The 13,650-nt window shown below is 31.8% G+C and overlaps 1 protein-coding gene across 2 annotated transcripts; it reads right to left on the bottom strand.

Annotated features, from left to right (window-relative positions):
- Nucleotides 1-6,285: 6,285 nt before the first annotated feature.
- Nucleotides 6,286-12,446, bottom strand: LOC111395942. Of its 2 annotated transcripts, XM_023022176.1 has the most exons (11): nt 11,654-12,446; nt 11,147-11,263; nt 10,437-10,537; nt 9,687-9,758; nt 9,499-9,580; nt 8,965-9,045; nt 7,812-7,853; nt 7,558-7,617; nt 7,195-7,341; nt 6,653-6,840; nt 6,286-6,549 (listed from the first exon to the last, which is right to left on the bottom strand). In XM_023022176.1, exons 1-10 carry the CDS (start codon nt 11,927-11,929, stop codon nt 6,661-6,663), a joined length of 1,158 nt encoding a protein of 385 aa, XP_022877944.1. In that variant the 5' UTR covers nt 11,930-12,446; the 3' UTR covers nt 6,286-6,549; nt 6,653-6,660. The 2 variants fall into 2 exon arrangements, with proteins under 2 accessions (XP_022877944.1, XP_022877943.1); XM_023022175.1 differs by having other exon boundaries at nt 6,288-6,840; nt 11,654-12,444.
- Nucleotides 12,447-13,650: the final 1,204 nt, after the last annotated feature.

Here is a 13,650-nt window from a genome sequence, read left to right as displayed (position 1 = left end):
ACATGTAGCCTAGATTATATAAAAGTTTGGTAATTTCGTTTCAACTTAAAGTTTCCTGTATACCTCTTATTCTTATTATGTCTATGGAGGAAACTCTCTATGATGGATTGAGTTTCAATTCTATTTATTTGGTAATTGGGAAGGTTTTTTCTACATAAATTTTCATATATAAGATATTAAGTATGACATATTTCAAAACTAAGAAAAAGGTTTAAAACTTCAAAAATCATATATTAATTAAATTTATTTATGAAATAATAAATTAAAAATATTCTTTTTTAATTAAATAGAGTAAGGCAGCAATTTTATACAATTTGATTACAATTATCAAATTAATTGATCACAAATTATTTATTGGTCATAAATTAAAAATTTTATATGTTACAAATTATTTCTCAATTACCAATAAAAAAATTATAAGCTACAAATTATTTCTCGATGACAAATAAAAATTTTATAGATCATAAATTACATTTTAGTTACAAATAAATTTTTTTATAGATCACAACTTATTTATCGGTCACGAATGACAAATTTTATAATTCACAATATATTTAACAGTTACAAATTATCAAATTAATTGGTCATAGTTATTTCCTAATCATAATTTGATAATTGATAGTCACAATCACATTTTTTGTCACATGGTCACAAATTAACAGTTTATTGTCACAATCAATTAAATAATTGATATCAAACATCTCATCCCATGTCATTCACCCCTGACCACCTTTGCAACGACAACCACTACCATTGCCAAGACAACCACCATCACCACCCCACCCACTTCACCAGATTGATAAGACATAAAATATCGTATTTTACATCCATTAATACTTGCATTTTTGTGATTAATTAATGCCTAAATGTATTTAGTACCCTTATATTTTGGTTTAGGTTATAAATGGATGGAAAATATGGATTTGGAAGAAAGGAACGAAAAATGTTCGAAAACGAAGGAATTCCTAAGTTTGGGGACTAGAGTGTAAACATCCAATAGTTGATTCGGATCACAAAACGATGATTGAAGATCATATGACATCAATTGGATGCAATTGGAGGTCAAAGGAATGAAATAATGTTGAAACATTTTTACAAATCAAATTCCAATTGAAAAAGTTATGTGCCAGATTTTTAGCCTCAATTTGAAAGCCATTTTTCGAGTAGCAAACAATCAAATTGGAAAATTTGTATTTCAGAAAGAATTGTAGCTCTTGAAGTCATCTTTCCAAAATCACCTCAATTGGAGTTCGGAAGAGAAAGTTATGATCAAATTATCGAGAACTGTCCAGGGACAACGCGTGTAACACGGTGCTCACGCACGGGAAAAAATGGCACACGTGCAGCACCTCTTTTTCTCCAACCAGAGAGCAAAGTCATCTAATGGTGCGTGCACAATGAAATATATGGCATGCGAGCACTGGCCAAAATTTCTATGACAGGTTTCCTTATTCTGAAAAAATTCTAATGGAAACAATATTTTTAATATCATATATATACCTAAAGACACCAGAACGAAGGGAACCTCATTTCTGACCTAAAAATCTTATATTCTACATATTCTTGGAGGAAAAGAACGCCCACATTCCCTTCTACTTTATTTTGCTCTTAGAATTGATGATATATAACTAATTTCTCTCTTGGTAGAAGGATATTGAAACCTTGGAATCATTTTCAATTGTGAGTTCCACCTAATTTTCATTGTTTAATTTATATTTTTAGTATTGAATATTCTTCTACGCTTAATTTCATGAGTGTTATATTTGATTACTAAAAGGATCCATTAGTTTATCATGCGTTTTAATCTATAGTTAAGTTAAATATCAAATCCGTAATTGTTTGATTAATTTAACTTGTGAAGCAACTAGTATTAGTAATTTGCTGTTTTGAAAAATTATTAAATCTTAGGAAGAATATTTATTTAGGTTAAATGCAAAGGCTTGACTTGTGTTATCTAAGTTCATTGATTTCTCTAATTTGGAAAGCCATTATTAAATTAAATTCTCTCGCTTGTCTAGGATTGTTTGGTAATCAGGATTAATTAGATCGCTTGTTTCTAATTAATTAAAAGTAAGGAAAATAGGAAATTATTTCGAATGGGAAATTATTTTCCAACGATGAATACTAAAAGTATGAATTAATAATTATTTGTGGATCAATGACCCATTGTAAATCTCCAACGGTGGATGTTGACTTAGACCATGGTTCGTTCCATTGATTTCATTGAATTCGATAAGTTGCGTTTACATTAATTGATATTTTTAATAATTGTTTGTTTCAAAATCAAAAACCCCCTTTTAGTTAATTTAGCATAAAAGATAGACTAAACACTCTTCGTGGGATCGACCTTTACTTCCACTGCTACATTTATTTTGAGGAGTATAGGTTTTAATTTGGAGCGCATGCGACAGTACGCACCACAGACCTCGCAAAACCACCAGCACAGTAACACAAACCACCACCAAACAATGCAAAACAACCACTAGATTGCGACATTACTAAACACTCGCACCAGATCAAACGCCTCATGCGCACCTCTACCATCACAACCATCCCTTCTCTTATCTTCTCTGACCAATCTGTAAAGTCTGCCACATAACTAGAGAAAAAATGGGAGACAAGTAGCACCTCTGATTTGCAACATCAACCACAAAGAAAAATGGAAGATAGTACACTCTCAATCTACAGCACCGCTTTACGTAGCATTGCTGCTTCGTCAATTGATATTTGCCATGCGTGTTATATAACGTGATTTGTATCCATAAGTGTATGGTATCAAATTTTGTAATATATTAATGGAGTAGAAAGTGTCAAACCCACAGGGATTGATATTCGAATCCGATTAAGTACTATAGTTATTTTAACTCTCTCTTTATTTAGAGGAATCAAATTTTTGAAACAATGTCTTTATACTAAACTAATGCAATTAAGATGAAGAATGCAAATAATGGAGGCAAATTGTGAAGTTTTTATCAATCTATGAAAGCCTAGAGAATGATTTAACCGTACTCTCAACAATATTTTTCAACCTCTATTGTCATTTCTATGAATTTTTCCAAAAGTTACAAGCAAGAACCCTAAATTAATCATATTCCCTCTCTCGAGTGCCGAATAGAATCTATTTCTATATTTTAATTTCAATATCTCTATTCCAAATTGAAAATATAAAAATCATCCGTACATAGTTCTTAAGTGAAATAAGCCCCAAAGATTTCGTACCTTCTCTCGAGTGCCAAAACTTAAAGCATCGAATTATTCAATTATTGATTAGGTAATTGAAAGCATTACGTGAGAAGCAACATAAATAAATTGATGGAAAAATCAAAGAAATAACTGTATTAGAATAAAAGCATGTCTCAAGTAGGTTACATCAACCCTTAGAATTGAAGTTTTAGAACAGAATTGAGATAAGTGACAATATTAAATGGAAAACAAAGAACATGGAGAAGAAAAAGAATAAGAAAAACTCGTTTTGCCACTTAATTTCTCCTCCTGAAGGTCGTCGATTCTCTCTCAATTAATTGGTGTTCTTCTTTGCCTCTTTATACTGTTTCCTCTCTTCTTTTTGGTCTTCAAGTTAGTATTTATAGTCCCTTAAGGTTGCAAGATGGATTAGGGTTGGATTGGGCCCAAAATATTTTAAAAGAAACACGCCTTCTTCTTATCCGTTGGCAGCATCGCAGCGCCACGATGTTTCGTATACTGGCCACACATCGCCTGTTTCGCTAACTTCTCTATTTCTCGGGTGTTACGCGCCTAGCTCTGCATCATTTTTTCATTTCTTAGGCACCCAATGCAGCGTCGTGGCATACAACATTCTGCCTTCCCTAATTTTGCTCATTTTCTAGCCTCTTTTCCACCTCATTCTTCTCTCATTTTACTTCCATTCCTTGCCAACTTCCGTGATCAACACTTAGCTTCATTCCAAGTCCCAATCAATGCCGTTTTGTCCTCATTGTCCAAACTACCAAAACAACATGAACACACACATCAAAACGCTCAAAAGTATTACACTCATCAATATTCAGTTTATTGTTGAGATTTCCTTCTACATCTTACAATGTCACGTACGATAGTTGCTCTCTCATCATCGAACAATCAATGGAAACTTCTCATCTATGCCTCCATCCACTATTGTAATGTGAGAGAAAGAAATGGGTATAGAGAGAGAAGAGATGGGAAATTAATTAGGGTTTTGGGATGAAATTTGTGTATATAATATTTAATATTTAAATATGAAATATCTGATTTTTGAATAATGAAACTTTCATCCTAATTTTAGAATATTTACCTTTAAAAATTGGGTGGAACGTAATTTTCACTTTTTTCTACTTTGCTGGCCCTTTAGCACTGCCAAATCCCATGTGACTCTAGAAGTATAGCAGAGCTCAATTAAGGATGGCATACGAGTTTCGAGAGCTCAGGCTCGGCCAAGCCCAAATTTTAGGACTTGACCCAAGTTGGGCTAACTCGTAAGGTTCATCGGGCTGCACGGTCCAACTCGTGACACCAGCCATTTTGGCTGGCGACTTAAATGAGTGGTAATGCTGTAATAGCAATAAGATTAACTATATAATGATTGAGCATTCCTCCTTTTTTTTTTCGAGGAATTCCTATAATTGCCTCATTCTACTAGGTTTAAAATCAAATGGTGGATCAACTTTTCTGAAATAACTTTTGAAACAAATCCATTTCTTTGATTCAAACCATCTTTTTTTAATCATTACTTATAATCAATAGAATTAAAGGTTTTATATAACTTTAAAATGCGATAGAGAACTCGGATGCCTATCACCACTAGCTGGATAGGAGATTGTGGTGAAATTGATGAAAGAAGAATAGGATTATTTGTCAAAATTATATGTCAAAATCATTGGTAGAGGGAACGCTTCTCCCTTAAGTATAATTCATTTATGAGAATTGTAGACTAATAGATAAAGAAATGAATTCTAACATAAACGACAAAGCTAAAAACAAAATTTAATAAATATATTTGTCTACTTTACTAAATAAATTTACACATTTCTGGTAATCCTTTGAAAGGATTGTATAAAATTTAAACTGTTAAAAAAAAATAGAAAAATCGTTAGCCGGCCCAGCCCAATGAAACCAGAGCCAAGCCTCAAAATTTTGGCTTGACTTAGGCAAAAAAACCTTTTTATTTTTATTTTTTGCTGGGCCGCACACGAGCCGTAACCTTCGGCTTGACTGGTTGACGCCCTATGCTCAATTGGGAAACTCTACATTGTTTTCAGTAAATTAATCGATGGAATCTTGGAATAACTTATTTTATGTGGTTGTACGTTGTTAGACATTATGTAGCTTATGTTTGAGAATTTTTTTTTTTTTTTTTTTTTTTTTTTTTAAAAAAAATTTTTTTTTTTTTTTAAATTTTTTTTTTTTTTTTTTTTTTTTGGTTGAAAATGAGTTTTGTAATAGTGAATACTGGGAAAATATATGATTAAAAATTAAGAAAAAATTTTGAATTTACGTGCAAAATATTTTACCTTAAAAATGTGTTATTGAAAACGAGTTTTAGGAAAAAAAACAAATCTTTAGATATTGGAGATCAAATAGGGACTTCTATAAACAATAGACATTGGATTATTGTGTTCCCTACACAGTAGAGTAAAAGGATTTATTCTAGAAATTCTCCTCAATTGTTAGAAATGCTCTTTAAAAGTGAAATATTCTTTATTTTAAAGAGTCAACTCCTAAAATTATACTTCAAGAAACTTTTCAAATTAACATTTTAAAATAGAGAGTTTTATTTTCAAAATTTGGAGAGCCAAATCCACATTTTATAATTAAATGCATTCAAAATATTTAAATTTTTATTGCTACATATATTAATCCAATTAAATAGTATATATAAAGAAAATAGAAAGAAATAACACAACTATTTGGAGGGAAGGTGGTGAAAATAAAACGTAAGAAAAAATAATAAATACGTATCAAGAGTAGTAAAATTAAGTGTTCAAGAAAAAAAAAAGTTGTTGAAGTATTAAAAAAATTTTACCCTTTAGATTTATAGATACTTTCTAAATTATAAAATATGCTTTTTAAAAATTGAGAAATTTTCGAACATCTTTGAGAGTATTTAAAACTAAAATGCTATTTATTTCAAAAGGTCAAACCATAAAATTAGAATCCAAATTTTATTTTAATTTTTTAAAGTAAAGAGTAAACTTTGCTCTCTATATTTAAAGAGTCAAACTCATTCCCTATATGTAATATCAAGGTCGAATTGAATAACATTGAAAATCTCAATACTCCATTATTTAAAAGAACAATGCTATACATTAATAAAATATAGAGCAATGCTATTCATTAGTAAAAACTACAAGTAGTGCGAATAAAAGGAGTATGCCACTACTATCATACAGCACAAGCCAAAAGCTGTATCTAACAAGAACATTCTTCAACACGCTTCAGTCTTCGGGTGAGCATAGCTTGATGTCAAACTACTATATTCTTCGAACTATTTGCCCGTAATCTATGTTTACACTATCTTCTCTAAGTAGTTTAGTGTAAAAAAATTTCCCTGCACTGATGTTACAACATTTATGGACATTCCAGCAGCTGACCAAAAGAATTTTCTGATGTAAGTTGACAGTCAAAAGAATACCCAACATTTCGATGGCTCACGCACCGGCAAAATCATGGTGGAGAATCCAGTATTGCAGTGACGTCAAAGTTACTAACCACTCCTTCACTTAAAAGACGCATGGCAGCTCCTTGAGAAAATTTCCTTGCAAACAAAAAACAGGGAACAGACGTAGTATTATTACTGCACCACTCAGTTCTGAACTCGGTTTCATGGTATATATGGTTGATATCCTGAAAAATATAGGAAACAGCTAAGTTAGACGGTTAAATGCAAACCCGGTTGGAAATCAGAAGCGAAATAAAAGAAGATACTAAAGAGTAGAATGTAGCTAAAATCATATAACTAGCAAACTATCGTCTGAAATAAAGAGTACTACAAAGAATTCTTCAAGTCATGGTTTGTTCCCAAAATGTATGACTAATAAAAATTTATTATTTGAAACTTATAAGTAGACTTCTTAAAGCTGCTAGGCAAACATGATCCCCATTAGAACATGATGGAATTTGTCATGGTTATTATCTATCTCCAATTTAGACAATCAAGACATTTATTGTCCAGTAACATGAGAGATGCAATCTGCTAACCTTTATTCTTTTTATTTGTTGAGGCCCGGCATCTGCATAGCTAAATGTAATAGGATGCCAACCTTTATTTTCCATTTTTGTAGCAGATAGGTTCCACACAGTGTAGGTCACCGTCCTTCGTTCAAGTTGAGATTCAAGATCATTCATCTATCCAAAAGACGAAAAAGGCATAATTGCTAAACAATTCAAGACATGACTAGAATTTATAGTAAATCACTAAATACGGGAAAGCCGTAGAATGTTTAGTTCCTAAGTAACATCGTAGGGATCACAAAGCAATCCAACTAAGAGCGACACAATGGAAAGACAAATAGTATATGTTAGTTATACAAAATATGTATATCAGAACAAATATTTACGTACTGCAAGTAATGTCTGCACATAATGTTCATCCGGGATACAATTGTGTTGTTTCTGAAGTTTCTGCAACCAACAGTGGGAACATAATCAGTAAATCAGATATGATCGGTAATATTGTACATGAAAAAAAAGAAGAAATAGCATATTAATGAATCAAGAGAGGAAGAAAACAAACATGACACTTCTGAAATCCAGAGATGGTCGGTCTTAAGAGAAGGTTAATATCCATTTCAGAACATGCAGCAAAAGTAACTTACAAGATTCAGCTTTCCTTTACTGACATCTACTGGTGGCCGTCTCTGCAAAGCCGTAAAACTTGTGAGTTTCCATAAAAAATAAAAACTTAAAATAACATCCCTTAAGAGCAGACATATATTCACAAATGTAGCTAAATTCTTTTGTTAATAAAAAGGATCAATAATAATTCGGCTTTTTTATGCAGATCGGGTGTTCGCCCCGGGGGGTGGGGGGAAGACTATGGATAGGAAGCAAAGAAGTTGTCAACTTTCTTCTACAGCAGAGATAATTAGGCGGATGGGATGGGACATGAATAGAAAACATGTGTAACTAACATCTGACCTTTTTATAACCGACTATGGTTAAAACAAAATCTATAGTCTTGGGCTATGATGCTCGGACTCGAATACAGGTATCGGGTACCGGTATGTATCAAAATCGAATCTTTTATTTTCTAAAATGTAGGAAACGGACACATGGCTAAAAGGAATCCAAATTTTGGACAAGAGCACGTGGATACGTCTTTCAAGTTTCAATTTATTTACTAATCCAAAAAGTCATTTTAAATATATGAAAATCAATTATTCACACAGAAGAAAATGAGTATTAAATCAGGAGTTAAGACGAATAAAATAAAATTTTGAAGTTTAGCTATCAATTATGAGAAGTTAATTACTAAATGTTATAAAAAATAGAAAATGAGGGGCTTAATTACAATTTGAACTTAGTGGAGCACTAAGTAACACTATATGGAACTCATTTTCATTTTATACGAATAAAACTCTAAAACTTAGTGGAGCACTAAGTACTACTATATGGAACTCATTTTCATTTTATATGAATAAAACTCTAAACCACCGATACAAAGAGAAAAAAGAAGGGGGGGGGGGAGAAAAGGGAAAGAAAAAAGAAAGAAACAAAAACAGTGAATTGTCCGATTGACACTTTGAGGATTCAACGCATATTCTATATCCATACTCATGTCGTGTCGTGTCCGACACAAATACTCCAACCATTTTGAATAGTCCGAGCATCAGAGGTCATAAATAGTAGCAGACCAAAAAAAAATTAAGCCTTTCTAGCTACAGCTACAGCTACAGCTCTATACAACAATAAATATAGATCTAGAAAGAAGGATATCCAACAAAGAAAATAATGCAGTTCATTATATACCTTGCAGAACTTCCTAAAGATGGGAAAGACGACTTCATCGTCCACGATGACTTCAGCGTGTCTACGGATTAACGCGATCCACTATAATAATCAACTCGTTAGATTTATGCTTGGTATGGGAAATAAGAATAAAAAATGAAAGTTGGCATTTGTCAGCTATATCCAAAACCCACCAAAACAAAAGAATTAAAGTTTGTAAGTTTTCACATGAAGGTAGAAAAGTGAGTAATCCATCTATAATCAGATGCCAAATTTTGTGTTAATAGCCACTAATTTTTGTAGAAGTGGTTGATCGTTGGGACCAACACAATTCATCTTCCATGTGTAAGATTTGGAGAGTGACTGAGTGTGTGTGTGTGTGAGGAGCTCGTGCGCGGGAGCACCTGTGTCTACTAGTGTGGAGAGACAGAGATTAGGACATAATTCAAAAGCGGTATTGAGAATGAGACATCAGTGATTTTATTTCCATTTCAAGTGATATCAGTCATCTTCTTACTTTACCATGGGTGGAATCAACAGGCAAAGGGATATTACCTGCGATCCTTTCCGCCATTTGCCCTGTGGTATAACTGGTGACATCTTTGGATTGTAGCGCACATCTTTTTTATCAAGAAAACTACAACACAAACACAGTGTATAAATGTTGGGTTCTCTACATTTTATAATTCGCTTCCATCATTTATAGAGTCACTAAGCCACATAAAGATTATTCATTTATCTACCTGTCCACAAAACTCCTTGGAGAAGCCGTGAGATAGTTGTAAATATAGCTGAAGTTGTACAAAGGGGCACAGCTGGAAATTAAAACATGTAAAGTCAGGAAAATATCAACGTGCAAGCAGCAAAAGGGTTAAAATATGATGATAGCGGCCTTAACTGATAGACATGATAGGGGAAATTTACTTGGGAAAAAAAGTACGTGGCATTATGAAAGACTAGGGCTTAGATGGTATAAAGACTAGGGCTTAGATGGTATAAGGAAATGGGTTCTAACTGAACATACAGAAACCAATCCAATAAATGAAATATTTTTTAGCGGTGAAAGATTAAACACAAGCAAAATGTGTAGTAACATCTCAAGGGCATGGGAACATGTAGGAATAATAAGGCCTATTCTTTTTTTGTTGTCCTTCTTAAGCATAAACATAAATGGGAAAATCACTAATGTACATACAGGTAATTTTTAACTAAACAAAAGAAAAAATTCTGATCTCCGATACAAATAAAAGTGAATAAAAATTGTGTCTTGAGCTCACGAGCACAACCAACTCATCACTGAACTCCTTCGTCCAAATTTCACTTATCTTAATGATACATGATACAAGAATGTCTTAATCTGAAGTATAAATTAAGAACATTTGAGTGGTCATAGGTCAATTCTTTCACAAGTCAAAGCCAGCTAAACATATAATGCAGACACTCAAATGCATAGAGGAACCACTTTTTGTTGTCTAACAGTAACGATAATGAACCTGTCTGATAAGAGAACAAATCTCTGATTTGCTGGATCTTCAAGAGCAGCGTCAAGTAACAACCTCTCGGCTTCAATCATGCTTGCTTCTCCCCAGACTACCTACACCATCATCCCAACCAATCAATTATACTGATTATAAAAAGAACATCTTGCTTACCAGAAGAAGTAACATACTATTATGTCAAACAAGCTTGTGTCCCAAAAATTCCATGAATGTGCATGAGAAGGGGCAACGCTCTTCACCCAATTCGGACATAATATGTTAACCAGAAAGCAATAAAACAAATGTCACTCCCTTATTTGAGACTATTTTGTATTTTCTTCTTTGACAAATGCTGAGAACTAAATTTTAAGAAATTACTTCTTGCCCATTTCCTTTCATGCTCAGCAAGGGAAACTAAACTTTGAGAGAACTTTTGCCCATTTCCTTCTAGCATATTTCCCTTATTGCCCATTTCTGAAAACTAGATTTGAGAAATACCAAATAGGAAAATTGTAAACAATTTTAGCTAAAGTTGAAATTAAGAAAAAATCAGGGGATATGGTGGATAAATTTGGATTCTCTCAACTTGTAGTAAGTGTTTGTCTATTTCTGTTATTTCCCCTCCCACGGATCAAGTCTAAGAAACAATTTTATTTTCATTCCCTCTCTTCTAAGTTCGTAATACACCACTCAGCAAACAAACATTCGGTAAATGATGCAGTTACCTTAATACCATTTTTCAACTGTCGATCATAAAAGAAACTAGATCTTGTAGTGGATTCATCAAACACAAAACCAGGCTGTGAATGTATGTATATTGAAAATTTTGCCCTGTCTACATTCTGCAAGCAGGAAAAACATCAGTAAACAAACATGAAAAATCCTAAAAGAAACCTAATTACTAATTTCTTCAAATAAAATACTAAATTTTAAAACTCCGCAGATTCTTCATCCAAGCACGAAAATATACGAGTAAGCAAATGCACAAAATCATGATGTTCTAACCAAATTTTCCCACCACGAACAAAATAAAGACAACAGAATATACAAAATGTAAAAAATTATCCACGAGGAAAATTGAAACAAATTAAACAGGATTGAAATGAAAACAATATCAACAATTTAAGTATTAGAACCAAAAGAAACTACTAAGGAAAATTTTTAGTAAATATATTTTTCAATTCCACAGAGAGAGAGAGAGAGAGAGAGAGAGAGAGAGAGAGAGCGCTCACCTCGAAAAAGCTTCCCCAAAGGAAATCGAGAGGCAAATCTCTCCGAGCAAGGAATAGAAACGCGATTTTGGGATTGCCTTCGAACCGATCAAAAAACACTCGAGATTCCCGAGGCAAGGTTGAATAAGGAGAGACCGAAGACTCCGAGTACTTCTGCAGTCTAAAGAAAGTCCATACACAGAGAATGATGGACACCACAATAACCATCTTCCACACCAGCCACAGAACGTGGCGCGGATTCGCCGGCAACACAGATGCCGGAGCCTTCTTCATCATCAGTACTTATAACAAATTAATAATACACTCCTTACCAATCCTCTTCCTTTTCTTCAGCAATTCAATATATCAAAATTAAACAAAAAAAAATGCACAAAAGCGTTGATTGTATAATTGGTAAATTTTAGGGATAGAAAGAGAGATTACATGTACACAGCAAATAAATTGATAGAATTAAGTGAAATTTGTAATAGATATATGAATATTGATTTGAAAGTAAGCTTCTGGCGGTGGTTTTTTTCACTGTACTCAGTTTTGTTGCAGCTGAAAAGTAAAAGGTGCCACGATGTCGTTTCAACTTGTGAGTGGGTTTGGAAAATCTATCCTTTTCGCCATTGACAGTGACTGGAATTTTTATAATCAGATATAGGAATTATTTGTTATTCCATCTCTTGTTCTTGTTCTGAAAAGGGCCAAAATTCGTACCTTAATGCGATTTATTAAGAAAATGATTGCAAATCTGATGCCGAAGGCAATTAATAAATTAGGGTTTATGCTGTCAATGACTTTGATGTATTTACACCTGAAAGCAATGAATGATCAATAAAGAAAACCTATTTTTAATTATGAAGAAATGTGAATAAGTACTTATTTAAAAAAAGCAATCTAAAATTCGGATACTCGTTTGATAAAGATCAAATTTGTTAAGAGTTGTTCAAGAAACTTTCTATTTTTAAAAAGCATATTTTATTATTTGAAAATTATTTATAAATTTGGAGAGTTAAAATTTAGAAGTATTCCAACAAATCTTTTATATTTAACACTTAATTTTAATACTCTCAAAAAATATTTACTATTTTTTCTATCTTTTATTTTAATTAGTTTTTTTCTCTAAATTATCTTATTATTTTTCTATAAATTGAAACATTTGATTTGCATTTAATTTTCAATTTTGAGTTCATTTTCAATTGTCCTGTTTTGACGTCTACTTTTTGATTTTTAAAAGCGCATTGATTTGTCATTCTAAAAATTGTTTCCGAAAAAAATAAATTAAAAAAAGTGTTTGATTAGGAACCTTAAGAAATTATTTTATGATTTTTTATTCAGAGTTGATTATTCAGTAAAATAAACTGTATATATTTTAGATCTCTCCATATATTTTTTTTCTGTTATAAAAGTAAAATAAAAATAAATAATAAATTAAGTTGACAAACTATCGAAAACAAAAATTAAAACTTAATGGCATGACTGAGAATTTTTATCTTTGTTCATTAAAATATATTTTTGCAGAAATTTTAGATAAATAACTATTAAAGGCTTGAAATAATTTTAGTTTTTCTTTTTTTAGAATTTCTACTTTTTTAAAATTTATTTTTTAATTTTTAATGATTTTATTTTTTATAATTTTATTTAAATGAATTTTCTTAAAGCGCTTATTTATTTCTCATGAGTGTTTTCAACATAAAAAAATCTTATAAGCTTAACATTATGTTCGAAAATACATTTTCAAAAATACTAAACAAATTTATGATATTTTGTAAAATTAAAAAAAAAATGAGAACAGCAAACTAAACACACCATTACATATTTACTTATTCCCATCATCGTTCAAAGTAGAATTTATCATTTAACACATTTCTGATTAGTGGTCAAACATATTATGTACAAATTTCGTACAATTCATAATTGACGTTCACATATTATTCACGCATCCTATAAAACACACGACTTATTATCACTTAAAATATAATTTCATTACCAACGAAACATGCACTAATAAG

The sequence above is a fragment of the Olea europaea genome, chromosome 6 (assembly GCF_002742605.1).
Source record: "Olea europaea var. sylvestris chromosome 6, O_europaea_v1, whole genome shotgun sequence".
NCBI classification, from domain to species: domain Eukaryota; kingdom Viridiplantae; phylum Streptophyta; class Magnoliopsida; order Lamiales; family Oleaceae; genus Olea; species Olea europaea.
Note: the sequence above shows the minus strand (reverse complement) of the source record. Positions and strands in the feature narration are given on the sequence as shown.

Bases quoted from the DNA above. Each gene is read 5' to 3' on its own strand.
- LOC111395942 (XM_023022176.1), bottom strand. From the start codon at position 11,929: ATGATGAAGAAGGCTCCGGCATCTGTGTTGCCGGCGAATCCGCGCCAC. The intron at 9,046-9,498 runs GTAATATCCCTT...TGATTATTATAG, and splicing joins AATGGCGGAAAGGATCGCAG to TGGATCGCGTTAATCCGTAG. The intron at 7,342-7,557 runs GTACGTAAATAT...TCTTTTGGATAG, and splicing joins ATGTGCAGACATTACTTGCA to ATGAATGATCTTGAATCTCA.